Genomic DNA, 19,760 nt, shown 5'->3' on the forward strand with positions numbered 1-19,760 from the left:
TGGGAAGGACCGCTTTCATTCTACAACAGATGTAGAGCTCACCAAGACGAAGGATAGCCCTCAGACAGCTAAGTCCTTGTCTGTCCTGGTTAAGGCTCCTTTCAAAACCCAGAGACCGTTGTCGCAAAGTCAACCAAAGTCAGGGGCTTCCTCGACCGAAAATCTCGCAGAGTGGATAACCCTGCGGGGAACAACCACTGTAGGCAACAACGGACACAGTATTTCTCCCGCTCCTCAGCCTCCTCATCAGGTTCAGGTGGCACCGCCACCGATAAACCTACTAAATGAGGGTTTTCCGCGCTCGCACGAGACCCCGGTGGGAGGACGCATTGCGTCTCATTGGGAGGCGTGGCAGACCATCACAGAAGACAGATGGGTCTTGTCAGTCGCTCGGGCGGGCTTCCACTTAGCTCTACCCCCTGCCCCACCCCTCAACCGTCCATTTCAGCTGTCGGGCTCGCCCTCCCTCAAAGCCGAGGTTCAGAAACTTCGGGACCTCAGAGCTGTGGAACCCGTTCCCCTTGGGAATCGAGGGGAGGACTTCTACTCCCGGCTGTTTATGGTGCCCAAACCCAACCAGGCTGGCCTGCACACCATCCTAGACCTTTCCCAGTTTAATCTTTTCCTACCCAAAGAGAAATACAAGATGATCACGCCCAGCCAGATACGCCGCTCCTTGCAGATGGGCGATTGGCTCAGCGTGGTGGATCTTCAGGATGCGTACATGCATATCCTGATTTGGAACCCACACAGGAGATATCTCCACTTCTCTTTGGGAGAGGAGCACTTCCAGTTTCGAGTGCTTCCTTTTGGCCTCAGCTTGGCGCCGCGTGTCTTCACAAAGATGATGTTGGTGATTGTGGCCCATCTTTGTCTCCAGGGTATCCATGTGTATCCATATTTGGACGACTGGCTCTTATGCAGCCCTTGTCCGCTGGCAGCAGCGGGCAATCTCCAGTCTCTCCTTCAGCTCCTGTTCCATCTTGGGCTGTCTGTGAACTGGCGGAAATCTTCCATGACGGTCTCTCAGGACCTTTATTTTTCTGGGTTTTCGCTGGAACACGATCGACTGCAGAGTGTACCTGACCAGGGACAGAATGGCGGATCTGTTAGCCACGTGTCAGATGTTTGCGCAGTCGTAGAGCATGTTGGCCTGGTGGTTCCAGAGGCTTCTGGGCCTCATGGCCTCGTGTGCTGGCTCTTCCTCTTGCTCGTCTCAAGATGAGACGGACCCAGATGGCTCTTGGGAGTTCCTGGCATCAAGCGGTGGACCCGGATTCCAAGCTGATAATGATTCCGGATTCCATGAGAGTGGACCTGGAATGGTGGTCATCTCAGCAACCCTTTCGGTGGGTGCGGGTTTTCAGGACTCAGCTCCTATGGTGACGATCACGACGGACTCCTCCCTCCTGGGGTGGGGTGCGACGTTCGATTTTCTACAAGTATCAGACCTCTGGTCGCCTCAGGACAAGCTCTTGCACATAAATCATTTGGAGCCTCTGGCGATCTTTTTAGTGCTCAAGGCGTTCAGACCGGTCAATGCCAACAAGGTGGTCCGCATACGCACGGACAATGTGGAGTCAATGTATTACATCAACAAGCAAGGGGGAACAAAGTCCCCCCCCCCCCTCCCTCGTGGAACTGTCCATCCAGATTTGGGAGTGGGCCGTGCTTCATGGTGTCTGGCTGCTTGCAGTGCACATTCCGGGCCAGCTGAATGTCACAGCCGATGCCCTCAGCCGGAAGACAGTGGTCAGCTACGAGTGGGAGTTGAAGGCAGAGGTCCTCTCATGGATCTTCTTGCGTTGTGGCACACCGGAGGTGGATCTCTTTGCTATGGCTGTGAACAGGAAGCTTCCTTGGTATGCTTCCAGAGAGGGGCTGGGAGCCTCCTCTCTGGGGGATGCTCTCGAGATTCCATAGCACAACATGAGAGCTTATGCCTTCCCGCCTCTGCCTGCAGTCCATCGAGCAATTTGGAAGCTGAAGAACTCTGTGAACTGCTCCCTTCTACTCATAGCCCCCTGGTGGCCGGCCAGGTTTTGGCTCTCAGAAAACACCTGTCGGTGTATCTGCCGATCAGGCTACCAATGACCCCCGATCTTCATCAGGGGGAGCAGCAGATATGGCACCGCTCCCCACAATCGCTCAGCTTGGCGGCATGGTGCCCGAGTTCAGGCCTTTAGAGCATCTTAACTTGTCTATGGATAACATGTGTATTATCCAGACAGCCAGGAAACCCTCGACCAGATCCCAATACAGGAGTAAATGGCTCAGGTTCTGTCATTGGTGTTTTGGGAAGCAGTTGGACCCAAGGGTGGCTACGATTGACACTGTGCTGTCCTTCGGATCCTCCCTAGCAGAGTCGGTTGTTCACGTTCTGTCCTGCAGAACTTGCCTTTCAGCGGTCTCCGCTTATCTTTCTACAGACCAATGTTCCTACTCTCTGAGTAACTCGGTCGTCAAGAGGCATTTTGCAGGCTTGACACGCCTCTACCCTCCAGTTCGTAGTCCGCACCCGCCACGGGACCTAAATGTAGTCCTGACGGCGCTGTGCCATAAGCCTTTTGAACCCATGGCCATGGTGGACCTCAAGTACCTATCATGGAAAGTGTCCTTTCTGGTCGCCTTTACCTCAGCAAGGCGGGTGAGTGAGCTCCAGGCTTTGTCAGTGGAGCATCCCTTCTTGGTTTTTCACAAGGACAAGGTGGTCCTACGGACAAACCCTGCCTTTCTACCGAAGGTGGTAACTGAATTCCATCTGAATCAGTCGATCTCCCTGCCGGCCTTTTTTCTGAGCCCTACCTCAGAGGCGGAAAGGGTTCTGCACTGTCTTGATGTCAGAAGAGCTCTTAAGTTCTACCTTGACAGGACTTCCGAGCTTAGGAGTTCTTCTCAGCTTTTTGTGACTTTCAGTAACCCTCAGGGTAAGCAGGCGTCTAAGGCGACTATTTCTCGGTGGATCGCCGCATGGGCTGAAACCTCTTAAGGGTATACATGCACACCTGGTGCGGGGCAAGGCAGCTGCGGTTGCTTTTCAGAAGTATGTCCCCTGGGAGTCCATCGCTAGGGCAGCTACTTGGGCCTCCCCATCCGCTTTTTGTAAGCATTATTGTCTTGACATGAGCTCGAGAGCTGATGCTCAGTTTGGTCTGGCTGCGCTGAAGAACCTTTTTCAATAAGGGGTATTTCCATCCACCCGTAGTTCCAGTTAGGAGTGCTTTGGAATCTCCCATAAGTATGGAGGAAAGGGGATGGGACGTAGGAGTATAACCAGGTTACTCACCGTAGTGACCACCTTACTCCTAGTCCATAGTCCCCTTTCCTCCATACGCCCGCCGTACCCTCTAATAAGGTTCCTCTGTTATTGCTAATAGGTCTCTGACCTGGCGATAGAAAACGACTGATGGGCGATGCGTGGGGCAGAGCCAAGGTGGGCGGGGTTACGGCCGCATGCCAGGCCCCACGTAGAAAGAGAGGAAGGACACATTTTTGAAAACATTTTTTCTTTGGATGCTTTTTACAACGTGCTCCGGTCCCGTCCCACAGGACGGAGAGATGTCCCATAAGTATGGAGGAAAGGGGACTATGGACTATTTCGACTGATCGTCTGCCGCTCTTTTACAAAGTGCCGACATAATAGTTCCAAAGGTGCAAAAAGAAATGAACTAAAGTTCCACATGTCTTAGGAGACGATTCCCTTCCCCAGAGTTTCTCAGGATCTTTACTGTTCAGTTTCAAAAGGTATGGTTGCTACTATCTTTCTCACATTCTCAATGCCAAGAAGTTACTTCTCCTGGCCCCTCAGACTTCTCCAATGATAGAGGGAATGTCTCCTTTCCCCTGGTTGCAATGTTCACAGTACACAATTTCCAATCACTAGGGAAATGCCTCCTTTCCCCTAGTCATAATGTTAAAGTTCCAACTCCAGGAATGACTCCCTTGCCCAGGATTTCACACGCAAGAGGGCGATTCGACCCCCCCCCCCCTCCCGATCTCTGTAGATTCTTGGCAAGCATGAGAGTCCCAGACCCTCCTCTGTCAGTCTGGTACACTCTCCTCCTTCGATCCAAACACTTGTCTTCACACACATGGGTGCAGGTCCCAGACCTGTGATCAGTTTGCCTGGTGCACTCACCTGCCAGGACTTAATGTGTAACAGTTCCACACTTTTACATTTTCTTCACTCAACCATTGGGTCCTCATCCCACTTTCACTTGCTTCATTCAACAGTTGCCTTGGCATCCCAGCTCCCCTGCTCAGGTTCACCCAGTTCATGTACTTTTCCTTCAATGGTCTGCGGTGTGCGCCCCAGTGTCCCAACTCCCCCTCTCTGGGCTCACCAGTCTCCTGGCTGCTTCAGTGTTCTCTGTGGTCTGCAATTCTCCCAGCGGCTCACTTCCTGCTCTTGCAGGCTTCTTGTTGGCTCTCCGGTACCTGTGATGCGTCTGCCTTCGTTACACAGCTTCCTCTGCTCTTGGCCTCTTGTGACGGCGCCTCCAGGAGCGTCCTTGCTCCCTGCTGCAACTTGTTTCTTCTCGGTTTCCAGACCCACGTTGGGAGTAGTGGTTCCCAAGTCCTGTCATTTATCCGATCCTTCCAACAACTAGAACAAGTCTTTGGCTTACCAGTTCAGCTTTCCGCCATTGCTCTAATGCTCTTCTTAGTCTGTCATTCTGTTACAAGTGTATGAAAGAGCCTTGTCAGTCCGGACTGGATGTTCTGATTTTATATTGCAGTATGCCGTACGGGATAGGGTATGACACCAACCCTTTAATATCCCAGAATGGAAAGGGGAACACCATGTTCCAGCTAGGGAGTCGTCCTCCCTCCCATGAGGGTTCTATTCCCCCACGCACCCCCACATGGTCCTCCCTTAAACAGCCTCCCCCATGGTCAGGATCAGGTAGCAGCTTCCTTTTTCCTGGCCATATGGGGAGTTTCCCCGGGGAGGAGGTGATGTCGTTGCTAGATTAATCACATTATGCAGACCGAACATATAGGGACTCCCTAGAGTGTGCTAGTAGTTTGAAATCCTCTTCGAAAACCAGTTTTCCAACTATTAAGCCTTTGTCAGAACGGAAGCAGGAAGACGGCATAGGTGAAAGAACAGTGCCATTTTCTCACTCCAGCTTCTTTTATTTAGCACACTTCCAATCTTCTGTCATGACCTTTTTCTTGTGCCATTCATCTTTTTTGCCGCACTATTCAACCGCCTGCCAATACGTACTACTATAAGTTAGCAATATCTGGTCTCTGTAAATTAGCAGTATTCTCAAGATGAAGAATTACAAAACAGTTTTCCAATTCTTGGTATCATATTACTCCACATAATCTAACTTTGATCCAGTCTCATGTCTACACATACTCCAGGTGTCTATATTCTTGTAGATGACAGGCTTCTAAATATTCATTTTGCTGAAGCACAGGAAATTGATGACTTTTCTTACTCCATGTATCGCCTATTCATCACAGAATCCAATGTTTCTCGCTGTCCTCAACTATCTTTTTCCTTGGTGGTTTTTCTGTAATTCAAGAGTTTGCCACAATCTGAGTTTACCTGTACCTGCTTTCTAGCTGACCTCCCCTAATAGGCTTCCTTCAAACCTCTTTGCACCTTCATTAAGCAACTATCTTCACTCACTGTCCACAACCTAGTCTTTGCAGAATAATTGCATTGACCTTGTCACCAAATGACTACCAGTTTATATTCCCGTATAGTATTTGGTGACCTGAACATTTGCTACCCTGAAACCACCAATCCCATTGAAATGGTATTTAATAACTGTTTCACATATGACTTGATGCAGCTATTTATTTATTTATATATTTATAACGCGCCGCAGCTCGCAAGCATCAGGGCGCGACACAAACATGAAGTAGAAGAGATCACGGGACTACATAAAACAGAGAATAAAAGGATTCAGTATGAGTCCAGAGCTGAATATGTAACTACCGAAAAAGTAAAGTTTTCAGCTGCTTTCTAAACGAAAAGTAGTTACTTTCCAATCTAAGGTGGCCTGGAAGCTCGTTCCAGAGAGCAGTTGCCTTGGTGGGAAAAGCCCTCCCGAGTCCAGTGGCTTTTACTCTGGTACGGGCAGCTTTGAGTAGCCCTTGTTTAGCTGATCTTAGACATCGGCTTGGTTCGTACCAATTGAATTCCTTTTTGAGATATGATGGGGCCGTGCCATATAGGCAGCGGTGAACCAGCGTCAAGGATTTGAATTTGATGCGCTCCTCTATGGCGAACCAGTGGAGGCCGATTCTGTCTTGGGTGATATGGTCGCGCTTGGGTTTCCCGGTGATGGACCTAACAGCGTTATTTTGAATTATTTGGCATCGTTTGATGCAGTTGTTACTAGACCCAAGCATCAATGCATTCCCATAATCGAGTCGGGACAGGATAGTGGCTCTAGCAATGGTGGCGCTATTTTTGGCGTTAAGGTAGGGCCTGATGCGGCGTAATAATCTCTGGTAATATTGGCAATTTCTTTTGAGATATGAGACTTGTGCCTCGGCTCCTAATGAGGATTCCAGGTATATGCCGAGTGTCTTGACTTTGTTTGGGACTGTGATGTTGGAGTCTTTAATGTTGAATGTAGAATAAGCTGGGCCTAGATTGGATAGGGCTTTTTTGGATCCAAATGTCATAAGTTCTGTTTTTGAACCATTCAAGTGAGCCTTCATCCAACTCTCTATGGTATTGTAAATGGCTGACAGTCTATTATCTATGACATGATCTCCACAGAGTTTCTATGATCAACTATGTGTCGTCTGCAAAGTTAGTGAAATAAATCCCTAACTGTGAGAGGAGGGCGCAGAGGCAGCGAATGTATAGATTGAAGAGGGGAGGGGAGAAGCTGGCTCCCTGTGGGACGCCGCAGTCCACAGGGGTCGAACTAGTAGAATGTCCACCCCAAGTGATTTTAGAATTTCTGTCCTCCAAAAAGGAGGATATCCATTCAATGGCATCATCAGCGCAGTTATCTGCTTTTCCCAGGGCCTCTCGGAGCTTCCCATGATCTAATAAATCGAATGCTGCCGAGAGGTCCAATAGAATGAGCAGGCCGGCTTTTCCTTTATCCAGAATTTTCAGCATTTTGGATTGAAGATCGAGTAGTGTTGATTCTGTACTATGTGCACTTCTAAATCCAGATTGCTGGGAGTGTAGTAGATCGTGCTTATCTACGTACCCTTGGAGTTGGTGCGTGGCTATTTTGTCTAGGATCTTCAACAAAAAATTGCAATTTGTGATGGGTCGAAGATTGGCCGGATTTTGCTGGTCCAGACTAGGCTTTTTCACCAATGGTGTTACTGTTTTTATACCGGTGGGAACGTACTGGTCTCTAAATGACGAGTTTGCCATGCGACATAGAAAAGGTGAGAAAATTCCTGCGTTGTCTAGTATGAATTTAGGAGGTAGTATGTTTTCGGGGCATGAGGTGCAGTTCATATTGGAGAAGGTATTTAACATGGTTTCTGATGTAATTGGTGTAAACTGAAATTTGGGTACTTTGATTTCAGGGTCAGTCTTGTTGTGAGTAGGAGGAGTATCTATAACTTTACAGTTTAAGATGGTGTCTCTAGCTTTTAGGATTTTTTGTGAGAATGCAGTTAGAACTTTTTCATAATCCATCATGGTTGGCTGAAAGGGTGGGGTGAGGGTGGGTGGCTTTTCGAACGTTTTTAGGATTTGGAACAGTTTTCCCGTGGAGTTGGATGCACCGGTAATTTGTTCGTTGTAGTAGTTTTTCTTCGTTTCAATTATTTTAGTTCTGTAGAGAATGTCAGATTTCTTCCATTTATCTTTGAGTTCTGTAGGGGTTTTAAGCCACTGTCTGTCAAGTTTCCTTTTGGCTGTCTTAAGGGTGCCTAGTTCCGTGGTGTACCAACTTTGGTGGTTAGAGTTGGGGTGAGCTTGTTTATTTTTGAGAGGGGCCTTCTTATCTAGAATCTCTTGAAAGTGGTTATTGTAAGTAGTAGTAATAAGATCACAGGGATCATCATCTGTGGCATTGTCCATGATGTATGTGATCCCCTGCGAAAGAATATCTGGCGTGATTGTCTTAAAGTTTCTGCTCTGGATTGTTTTGGGTAGGTTGTCCAGGTAGGTTTTTTTAAATGTCAGAGTGTGGCTTCGGTTTTATAGTGGTCACTCCAAATACAAGGCTGTGTATTTGTTACTGTGAGGTTTGCATTATTAGTAACAATCCAATCAAGTTGGTTGTTTGTTTTTGATGGTAGGACCATTGTTAGCGATCGAGTAGCTGATGTTGGAAAGATTTTTTTCTAGGCTAATAGCCTCTTTGTGGGCTGGGTTGCCCCGCCATCTGTTTAAATCTCCCAGGAGTACTGTGCCTGAGTTCTGTCCTTTGAGATTGTTTAGGATATGGCAGAGGTCGTCATTAAAGTCAGAGGTAAGTGATGGAGGTCTATAGATTACAACAAAATTGATACAATTGTTTTGAGAAGGAGTGAGTTTTAGATGGAGGACTTTGCATCCCGGGCATTGGATGGGTGAGGTGAAGAGTTGTATGCCTTGTCTAGCTATTATGGATACACCACCTCGCTTTCGTGTAACTCTGTTCTCAAAATGGATGCTATAGTTGGGAGGAACTGCTGTATTAATGGTTGGGCCAGTAGGTTCCTGTAGCCAGGTTTCAGTGAGGAAGAGAATATCTAAGTTGTCTTCGAGGATGTAGTCGTGGACATTTTGGGCGTGTTTGTTCATGGACCTCGTATTTAGTAAAGCAATTTTGATGGCATCTGGGCTGGTAGGAGTCTTAGGTTGTTCAATGAACTCAATCCCACTAGGTGTAGAGGGTTGTATTGGATCTAGGTGCGGCAGTTCCCTTGTATTGATGTAGTGTTTAACAAGTTGTTAATTCTCTAAACGATTGGCGTCAGTGAGTAAGTGCAGAAAATTTAGATATCCCATCTTTTACCTTTGTTCGCTGATGCCGAAGAGCAAGAAACGGACAAGGTGGAGGGCCGATAGCCGATGTCCGCCGTAGACCGGCACCGTCTCAGCGCCGACGCTGAAGCACCTGACATTTCTATTTCAGCAGCTCTAGTGCTGCTGGGACATGTAGTTTTAAAGCTGCTGTAGTTTGCTGACGAGTATACGTCAATGCGGCAGTCAGACACACTTAGTAACAGATCCAAGTAAATACGAGCATTTCAAGCGTTCCGTTGTTGAATGATGTTGAGCTTAACAGAATGCTCAGTTACAATCAATTAAACATCCAAAACACGTTTAAAGTAGTTTTTCAAAATAGCTACCTAGCAAAAGAAGCAAGTCACGTTAAATCAAATTGCACAGTTCCAAGTTTCAAATGTTTTCAAAGTTCTCTAAAGATGGGGCGTAGCCTATGCTTCCCAACCCTGACTAACCTCTTTCTATGCATTCTTTCTAGCCACGCTCTAGGAAAGCCACCCGGTGAGGCCATCTCCTTTGTTTTTACTGCTAAATTGTTCTCTATAACTTCCCGATTTAGGCAGATCCTGGTAGCCTCCTGACAATTTGATGTATTTGTTTTTCATTCTGTAACTTTTTTTTTCAAAACGTTTTTTGATCCATGTGTTTATTCTTTGGAGGTCTTTCTTCTTTACATGCGGTCTGTGTCACTCCCACCTACATTATTGCAAGGACGTATGTGCCGGGGGCAATGGGTGCGCATGATGGGCGTGCCAAAGGTGCGCTAAAGGAAAGCCTGTCCGGGGAGCCGGGACAGGATCTTTTGTCAAAGCCTGATGCTGCTTATTGGCAGTGCCCTTTTCGTTTGGGATGTTATTGCATCTTGCTCCCCCTCATACCAGATTTTCCCCTGGCATTGTGCTGGGCAAGAAGCCCGGTCTGACCTCCATGCTTCCCTCATCATACCTTAAAATGTATTCTATTGAATGCTCGCTCTCGTCACGCATTCTACATGAACATGATCTTTTGGATGAGAATGCTCCAGATTTCACTTGTGTCACAGAGACTTCACTCTGTGATTCATCCGGCCCATCTGTGGTTCAACTTTTACCCGCCTTGTTTAACAATCTGCGCTGATCTGGCTGCTCTCAGCCTGGGAGTGGGGTTGCTACAATATTTAGTTCTAGGTTTACTGGCATCTTGTTGCCTCTTAGTCATGATATTTAAAATTGAGACACTTCTTGCCCTTTTTACTCCCTCTCCTATGGCTGTGCATATTCTGCTCATCGATCAGCCTCTTGGGTTTTGATTCGAAGTTCTGTGATTCTTTTCTGGCGTTGGTCTCTGATATTCAGCTCGGTTTTGCCTATTTGTGAGTTCTTGGGTGATTTTAATTACAAACCGAATGATCCATCTGAATTATTTGCCAGCCTTTTCATTTCTGCCCTGTGACCTTGCTCTCCCTCAGCTTGTGGTTGGGCCTACCCACAGACTGGGCAATAACCTGGACCTTATTTTAGTCCCTGAGTCATCCACCACTGTGTATCCTGCATTACCAGTCACTTGGACATACCACTTTAGAATACCTTTCTTGTGCGGATGTCCAATATCTGTTCCGGGTTAAAGAAGAAATTCCTTCTCCTCTGCACAATTGGCGGTCTGTTTCTGGTGCTGATATTTTCACCCAGATGGCATCGCATTGTGAGGGCAACTCTTTGCCTGACTTGAAGTGTATTTTCCAAGCTTGTTTTGCATCCGCTGACCATCTTGCGCCTCTTAAAGCTGTTAAACACAGGTCCTGCTTGTCATAACTTTGGTGTAATGACCACCTTCTGGCTCTTCGTCTCCAAAGGAGACAGGCTGAACGGAAATGGCGGTCTAATTATGGTCTGCGGCTAGGTTGTTTCTACGTCAAAACTCCTCCCTCTATCATAAGGCCATTCATGAAGCGAAGTGTGCCTATTTTACGCACCCGATTGAGGGCTCCCTTAATCAACCCAGAGAATTGTTCAGAGTTGTGCGCGCTCTTAGTTTTCCCGTGAGGCCATTGTGCCGTCTCAATTTTCATGCGCCTCCCTGGCCTTGTTTTTTGTAGAAAAGATTGAGAATATCCTCTCTTCTGTGCTTCAGACTGATGTGCCTCTCTGCATGGTACCTACTCTCCAGCCATTTCATCTCTGGTCCGCCTTTCCTGTCTTCTCTCCACATGAAATTATTACAGCTGCTGTTGAGCTTAAATCTACCTCCCCAGCTGATTCTATCCCTCTTTCTGTGTAGTAGGAAGCTATGCCTTTAATTACAATCTCTCATTTATCTCTGGACACATCCTGCCATTCTGAAGCCAGTGTTGGTCATTCCACTCTTGAAGAAACCTTCCATGGCTCCTTCTGTCAGCCGATTTTCGTCCTATCGCTTTACTTTCTTTCCAGACCAAGCTCTTGAAATCCTTAGTGGTCCCTTGTCTTAGTTTTTAGAGTGTTCTTTCTTTTTTGATCCCTCGGTCCAGTTTTCAACCAGGTTGCGGCACTGAGGGAGTGCTGGTCTCTGTTGACTATCTTGCGCGGTTACAGGACCAGGTTGGCATGGGAGCTCTGATTTTACTCGACCTCTCTGCCGCCTTTGATACGAGCGGTCCTGCTGGAGCTCCTCATTGGGGCTGGCCTCTCCAGTGTGATTTTATCCTAATTTAGTTCTTTATTAACTGACTGGACTTTCTCTTCCTCCTTTTCATTCTTCTTCTGTTCCTCTTAACTGCTGTGACCCTCAAGGGTCCATCATCTCCCGGGTCTTAAACATCTACATTCAGCCTCTGACCAAGCTCATCCTCTCCCACAGCTTTCCATGTTATTCGTATGCTGATGATATCCAAAACGTTGTGCGCCTGATCCTCTCATTGGATGAGATTGCGTCCAGACTCGGGGCTTGGTTGGTGGCAGTGGGGGAGTGGATGAGCAATAATTGGTAGCAAGACTGAGGTTTAAGTGGTGGACCTCTCATCCCCTCTGCCACAGGTCTTTGGACTCCTCTCTCTTGGCCCTCCTCTTTTGACCCTTTTCCTATTCCTGTGTTTGTTGTGAAGGATTTGAGTTAAAATCTCTGCCACTGCCACTCTCTCGACTGAAAATCAGATTGGTGCTGTGCCAGAGGCCACTTTCAGCAAAAAATTCTTTGTAAGGTGCTTCCTTATAGATCTGCACAATTCATGGCCCTGGTGGTTGCCTCTCATGTCTTATCCGCTTTGGATTATTGCAGTGCTCTCTTCCTGGGGAAGACTGCCTATTTTACTCAACTGCTTCAGGTTCTACAGAACTCTGCAGCTAGAGTGGCTACATCGGCTCCTCGCTACTCTCATACTACTCCGGTTCTCCGTCGCCTTCACTTGCTTCCTGTGGCCATGCACATCCATTTTGAATCCCTTTTGTTTGGTGCATCGTGCTTTCTACAGTATAGGCGCCAAATACTTAGTTGATATTTGGTCTTTATGTCCCGGCTTGGGCATTGCGATCGGCCCATACTTGTTTGGTCTTGATGCCCGGTGTTAAGTTTTCTGGATTGGTCGTCGAGCATTTTCTATCGCTGCCGCCAAGCTTTGAAACACGCTTCCATTGCTACTGTGTTCCACACGGGAAAACCTGTCATTTAGGCGGTCTTTGAAAATGTATCTGTTATAATAAGGGTTAGGATTTTCCAGTAGTCCTCCACCTGTTGGTTGCTTAGAGCCAAGATGCCCTTAGGGTAATGTTGCGCTCTACAAATAATACTAACAACCTCTTATGCTGGCTACCAACACTAAATAATAATCTCTTCCAGCTAGACTGGTCTTTTGACTTTGCTATGCTTTCACCACCACCTTCTTTCTCTCAAGTTCAGACAACATTTTAACAAAAAGATCCTCACAAAATCACTGGGGTACCAGAATCTGGAAGATATTTTTACAGCACTCTTAAAACTTGGCTATTGTCCAACATCCACATTCTTATCGATGTTCTCAGTTAACATAGCTTCCCATTATGAACATGTTTGCACAAGGCAAATCGAAGTATAACAAACATCATCCCACTGATGCACAAAGTTGATTGCTAGCAAGTGCCACACCAGAAAAACCTGGGAAACAGCCCCCTCTGGAAACATTCTATATGTACTTGTATATCCCTAAGAAAATTTCAAAGCTCAGATAAGAAAATCTAAAGATGGCTGCTTATCAGTTTGAAGTTAGTTTGGCAAATAAACCATATCAGCACTGTATTCCTGAATAATCACTGCATCAATCTTGTATTCCCTATCACCACTTAGTCGAGTGCCGTGATTAATTCTAATTCTGGCACTTTCTTGGCTAAAAAAATAAATCCACTCGAGAGTCAAGGCAGGCTTACTTTAAAACATCTCAATGAAAGAATTTATGAAGATTTTTTTTGTGCCCCCTAATAGTGCAGTGGATTTGACAGGGGTTTCAATTCGTATCAATGCACATAGCAAAAATCTTAACACATACCAGAGCTCAGCAACTTCAAATGAAGCGTGCTTAGTAAACAAAACAGTTGGCAGCGTGTTCATAGCCATTCTGCTACTCTGCATTAATCTAGTAAAGTCTGAGAATATCAACTAATGCTGATCACCCGAACATTTTTCGGCCTATGCAACACAGATAACCACTCACTCCAAGGCTACTCGTCTTACCCATCAAGTCCTTGACAACAGATCACTTGATTGCAGAATACTGCTGCAAGCTAGCAGGTCTAACCGACTTTGTTTTGGTGAGAATATTGCTAAGATCCTCAATAGCCTCCATCCACCTACACATTATCTCCTAAAATTGGATTATAGAGCAACTAGATGGAGTTACTGTTTTTGCTCATGGTCTAAAATGATGCGCGATAAAGGTTCCCACCACCTATCCAGTCTTTTGAATGCATAGCCATCCATTGAATGGTCAGGCCAAATATGTAATTTATTGCAGTTATGTACAGAGTTACTAGACCGTGCATCTGCAAACAGCACAAACATCGTACTGTTGAGGTACTGCAATGACTGGCCAGAATGTTTGTGTGCCCCCAGTGTGATAGCTGGCCACATGCTTAATGTAGTCTTGACTTATCAAAGTTTAATCATTCTAATCTTGCCCAGCTGTGGTCCAATCCGTCACTACAACTCCCTGAATGTTATGACGAGCTCCTCCTCTTTTTTGGAGCAATAAATTACAAAATTCCAAGAGGACAGAATCAATATCTCAATGCCTGGGCATTTTTCTTCAGAGCTTCTACTACATGCTCATCACTTGCTTCTTTCAACCCACTGGACGTTGGTGGTAAAATTGGCAACCAGCCATCAACTCTCGTGTAGGGGATGATTGCTCTTTGGCTTGCCTCAAAGACCTTGTCTCCCCATTAGCCTCTGATATAGCCAACATTGTCAATGCAGCCCTCTCTACAGTAGGAAAGACCCCACCTACGTGAAACAAACTGATATTCACCCCCACCACTCATTCTTAACCCCAGTTAATCCTAACTTTGAACCTGCATCAGCAGGCTGCACGCAGATGTCAGAAACGGGCACTCTACTCGTGCTATCTGATCGACTCAGTAAACATACACAATGTATGTGTATTATATACAAATTCAACTACACCTTCATAAGGAGCATGGAAAACTAGAGCCTCAACACAAGGTAACCTGGATTGCTTCTTTAACTGGGCAAAGGAAAGTGCACTTTGCCTCAGACGGACATAATCGGAGATTCTCATACAGGGAGATGCAGCTGTCGACACCTTCCTGTTTGATGTCACACTAGGCAGTGCCCCATCGAAGAGGGTTGCCATTTTTGATGCTGAGTACAGTTAAGCTATGCTACAACTCACCACATCTTTGAAGGCTGGTTTGGAATACTCTAAGGTGGTATGCGCGGGACTCCTAAAATCGATGTTCAGGCTCGAGAGAGATCAAACCCAGGCAGCTAGACTGGATCTGAACCTAAAAAAAACAATCATCAGATTGCCTTAAACATAAAGGCTCAAACTACCTACAAAACCTGGCCGTGACCTATAGTTCAGCCAGAAAAACTGCATCTATCCAAATCGCAGGCCCTCTCCCTGGAAAGAATTCAAAAGATAAAAACACTGCAGCAAAACTCTTGCTGCACAGGCTCCCAGTGCCCATAGTTTGAACCAAAACCTGAGAGAACAAGCAAACTAATTGACATTTTTAAAGATTCTGAAGACTGACCTTTTCAAAGAAGCATTTGACTGATTTGTCCTGACATGATGGTGAATCTGTAAAGCTGATTTGGCCCAGACTCTAACCAGTCATTTGAGCCTAACTGGTTATTTTTTCAACCAGCCCACACTCCAATCCTCCCATCTACTTCTTTTTAGTTATCTCTGCCTCCCTTTTCCCTATCCTCACTCTTCACTGCTATAACATTTGCTGGTATACCTGGAAGTCAGATTTAATTTTTTTTTGCCTTCACTCTTATCTTAATGGGCTGTTTTTCTCACATTTCGTATCTGCCATATTTATCTTGCACCCTTTTTGTACATAGGCACTTAGAAGAAGTGGAAAAGCCAAATTGTGGCACCATTTTAAACACCCTAAATAAATGAAAAGGTTCTTATCAAGCAGCCTTATTCCCCAGCATCCCTGCTTAGGAAATGTGCTTCAACATGCATCAATGCAATGCTCACGATCAATGCATAGTTATGAAAATCATAACTAACTTTACTCTGTAAGAAACCGAGGTTAGAAACCAAAGGGTGTTCAGGGGGAAAAACTGTTGAAAAGGCTGTTTCCTTCCATATGGCCACCAATAATGGAACACCTACCCATCTCCACTGCATCAGACTGAGTGGCAGCACAAACTGCAACCCTTCAATTTCTGGGTTGCATTGCAAGCCTTTAACAAATGTGACTTGTCCTTTCTAAATCTGCCACTTAACACAAAAGTAAGGCCAGTACTCGCAACCCACCAAAGACCCTGACAAGGTAAAAACAGGGAGGAAGACACCTGGAGGGATTACCAACAGGCCATGAACTTGGTAGCAGCCGCAGGAGCACTTCTCAGGATCCAGCAAATGTTGCTGTAGGGGGAACCAAGCCAGCAAGGAAGTGACTGAGGCAATGGCTGGAAGTGACCCAATTGTCCCACGACAGTTGAATTAAAAGATGCTCCTTTTACCAGGCAAGGAAACTGCTCCTGTCCCCAACCTCTGAAAACGTAGGGCAGAAGGTTACAAGGGGTGCAGCACTGCAAGCAAGCTAGATTCCAACCAGCAAGGCAAACTGGAAGAAGCAAAGGGAAGGGATTCCACCAGCCCAGGACAGCAGGGATGCAAGGGGCAAAGGACCAGAGACACTGCCAATATGGCCACACCAGGACCCTCCACAGCAGTTCAGAGGTAAGTTCAGGAACAGTTCTGAGGAATGGACAAACTCTCCCACTGATTGGTCAGCCCAACGATCCCACTCCATGCAGCACATAACGTTTGGCCAGACAATAACGACAGCCAGAAAAAACAATCACTGAGCCGCTGTAGATTCCGATATTCAAGGTGCCGAAACCAGTGCTCCAGATAAGATTTTGAGGTAGGAGTATTTTACTCCCTATTATTAAACTTTGAGAGTAAATGTGATTGTAAGCGAGTAAAACTGACTTTTCTCCTTTGCAAGAGAGTAAAATGTATGTGACCTCCAGCCGTGTGCAAAAACTATATGGAAATCATTACTATGCGGCAGCTTTCTGCATTGTGACAGAATACACCTTTCATTATTTCTCTAAGGTCTTGCCATTTGATCTCTCCTGTATATATTTAAATGTTGAAATCACAAAAATCTAGCCAGTTACATAGTAAAGCAAACGAATTGTATTGTGTGTTTGGAGGTTCAGTAGCAGAATTGTCTTTTGATGTTTAATGAAAGTCCTAATTTCCTGGAGCTATTACTACCTAATGTTATGCCAATGTTATGATACTGCAGAGAGGCAAGGACTCCATGCTAAATTCTATATCTAATCTTATGGTCAAATGGTTATTTATATAGCGCTTTTGGCAAAGCGATGTACATAGAACATATTTATTTCAATTATCAACAAACCAAAGTCTGTGCTCCTTTATCAACCTCGAAAGGATGAAAGGCGGAGTTGGACTTGCCGGGATTCGAATCTGCAACCTACAGATCATGCAGAAATTGCAGCAACGAGTGCTCAATTGGCTAAGCTATCTTATTGGCTAACATCCTTCAGAGGTTGATTAACTGAGTATCGACTGAGGTATAATAATAACAGTACCTAGCTGTTGGACAAACAATTTATGAAGCGCTACATGAAGTTAAATACCTATCTGGATTATCACAAGGACAGGTTTTGCTGAGTGTCTATTTCAATTGCCAATGTAACTTGCATTTGTTTGTTTTTGAACAGCGCTTGCACTTCCTGGAGAGTCCGATTTTGGACCTTTTAATTGTAGTCTTGAAGATTTGAAAGTCTAGAACACCTGTGATTGGTGTATTGACAATCACTCAGCCTTGAGCAAAGACTCTGCTGCCAGTGACCATTTATAGAAATGTACTCCAGTCACTGGAAGGTGGAATGGATGTAAACTAGACTGTGAATAGTCATCATTTTACACAGTTTTTATAATTAGAGTGTACACTAAATTATAAGAGTAAAAATGATTTGCCTCGGCATGATTATGCACAAAGGACCAGAACTCTGAAAAATACAATTGTGCAATACTGGTTTGCTTTAACTGGGAAAAAAGCATAATTTGTTACAAAATATTTATTCTCAATTGCAGATTAGTTTTCCACCTTATTAATTATACAATCCTAAAATTCTATCGACATATGCACAGTGCTTCTGAAGCTGAATGGAAAGAAACCATTCCTTTGATCACAGTGTGCAGTTTCTTTTTTTGAAAGGCTTCAGAGAAATCCATTCTATTTCAGAGGTGGCTTGCAATTACATCCATGTAGGTAAAAATCAAAAGAAGCCTTCTGGTTTGTCAAGTAGCCTGACCTTTGCACTGCCTTCTGCTCTAAACCTGTGTAAAAATGTACACAAGAAAATAATAAAGCTATCGTATTTACACGATTTTCATGCGTAAAAAAAGCCTGTTACACACCTCATCTGGAGGCCTGGCCGAAACCAAGGGTTCCTTTTGATGGCTCAGGATGAGCCTACTTTGGCAAAACTGTCATTTTGTCCGTGCCACTTGGTTAACCCAGAAAAAGACCTCAAAACAAAATGGCAAGGGACTGGGATTAAAAAAAATGTATTAATAATCCAATGGCTACGATGTAGGTGCTCTGAGCTGCTTGTGATAAACGGGGCTACAGCATTGGTGTGGGCAAAAATAGATTAGATTCTACCAACACACCCCACAACGCACTTTCAGGGCTGCAGGGACCGAACCGGGGTGCATTAAAGGACATTGCAAACCATTACTGTTTATTGTCCTCCTTCGAAGTATGCTTTACCTCCACCAACCACTGGGATCTCAACCTAAAGCAGACATTCAGACTCACTTGTGCACCCACTGTTCTGAATTTGAAAACACCAGCACCGCAAGGGCCTTTGCCTGGGTCCTTGGACCCTATTCTCATAGTTGGTTAAAATTCGGTCTGTGGGTGGAGGGAGGAAAAGAGGGCTATATCCGGGAGCATTGGGGGCTTCTAAACCCACCCCCACCCACCATCATTGATCTCCTTGTTGGTATTGCATGGGCTCTCTGCCAGCCGTTCCTTACCTGCTGACCCCTGAGCCTTAGGCTTTAACTCTTCTTTGGGGGGTTCTGTTGCGCTTACTAGTTGGCTGGTTTCCCCCTCTCAAACAGTTGGGATAAAACAAGATCTTGCTTGACTTCCCCGTAACTACGCCATGTCTTTTGGGTTTGTCCTGTTGATTTCTATGGCAGGAATATTCCAAAATTTTTCAGGAGTTTTACCAATCTGAACGAAGAGCTTTTTGCTTGGTCACTTGAGCTTCTAGAACAAAGGGTTTTTGTAGATGGTTCCCATGTTTTATTACACATTTTAAACAAATAAATCGCTGAGCTTCACACTTTGCAGTAAGAAATAATGGTGTAACTGAAGCAACCTGAGATTACTTAGTTTCCTATTTTATGGGGTCTACAGGGACCTATTAAGACCCAGTTTTAGTATTTTAATGTGATCTGTGGTTTGTTGGTCATTTGGTCCTGTTGCCTAGGCTGTTTAATGTAAGGGGTTGAACACAGTTCTGGCATGGATGGGCCTACAGGGTTTCTATTTTCCTATGAATAGTGTAGGCATAAACACTGGATGGTCAAGATTGATCATGAATCTTCGGTCGTTTAAGTGCCTTGAACTGACACAGTAGGTTGACTAGAGTGAACAGCTGAAGGATTTGGAGACAACAATCCATCAGATTATTTCTCATATTCGAAGCAGTCTTGCATAGGTTGTCATTTCAAATGTGAGTACTTGTCTTACTGAAGTGGAGTGTCTTGACATGTGGCTTTCTATTTTTCAGAGCTGCTGAAGCTGTGCTAAGGGGGCAGGCAGAATCTATTGTTTTATTTCACATTCAGAGCACCTCAAACAGCAAAGCAGAGCGGAATGCGTCTCTGGTACGGTGCTATATGTTGCTAAGTGTTTGTTTTTAGACATTACTTGTTGTGAGGGGTCATGTGCTGGGGTGGATTCTTATGGACCACTCTATCTAGGGGAACTTTTTTACAAATTGAATCCATTTGCATTGAGAAACTGGTAGAGGGATAACGTTCCCAGGGTCATTGATGTGTCAAGCAAATAGATGCTTGAGGTAACCTTCTGCAAATTGACATTTTGCAAGTGATTGGGTTGACAACCCATATCTG

At 45.4% G+C, this 19,760-nt stretch overlaps 1 protein-coding gene across 4 annotated transcripts in view; it reads left to right on the top strand.

Moving 5' to 3' along the window:
* The window catches only part of BCL9 (BCL9 transcription coactivator), a 1,044,334-nt gene that overhangs the window by 995,228 nt on the left and 29,346 nt on the right, over positions 1-19,760 (top strand). For all 4 annotated transcript variants that reach the window (XM_069635994.1, XM_069635993.1, XM_069635995.1 and 1 more), the window contains one exon: positions 19,415-19,511. In XM_069635994.1, coding sequence (XP_069492095.1) covers positions 19,415-19,511 — 97 coding nt within the window. The remainder of the gene's footprint in view (positions 1-19,414; positions 19,512-19,760) is intronic.

The sequence above is a fragment of the Ambystoma mexicanum genome, chromosome 7p (assembly GCF_040938575.1).
Source record: "Ambystoma mexicanum isolate Mex_15411 chromosome 7p, UKY_AmexF1_1, whole genome shotgun sequence".
In the NCBI taxonomy this organism is placed as follows: Eukaryota; Metazoa; Chordata; class Amphibia; order Caudata; family Ambystomatidae; genus Ambystoma; species Ambystoma mexicanum.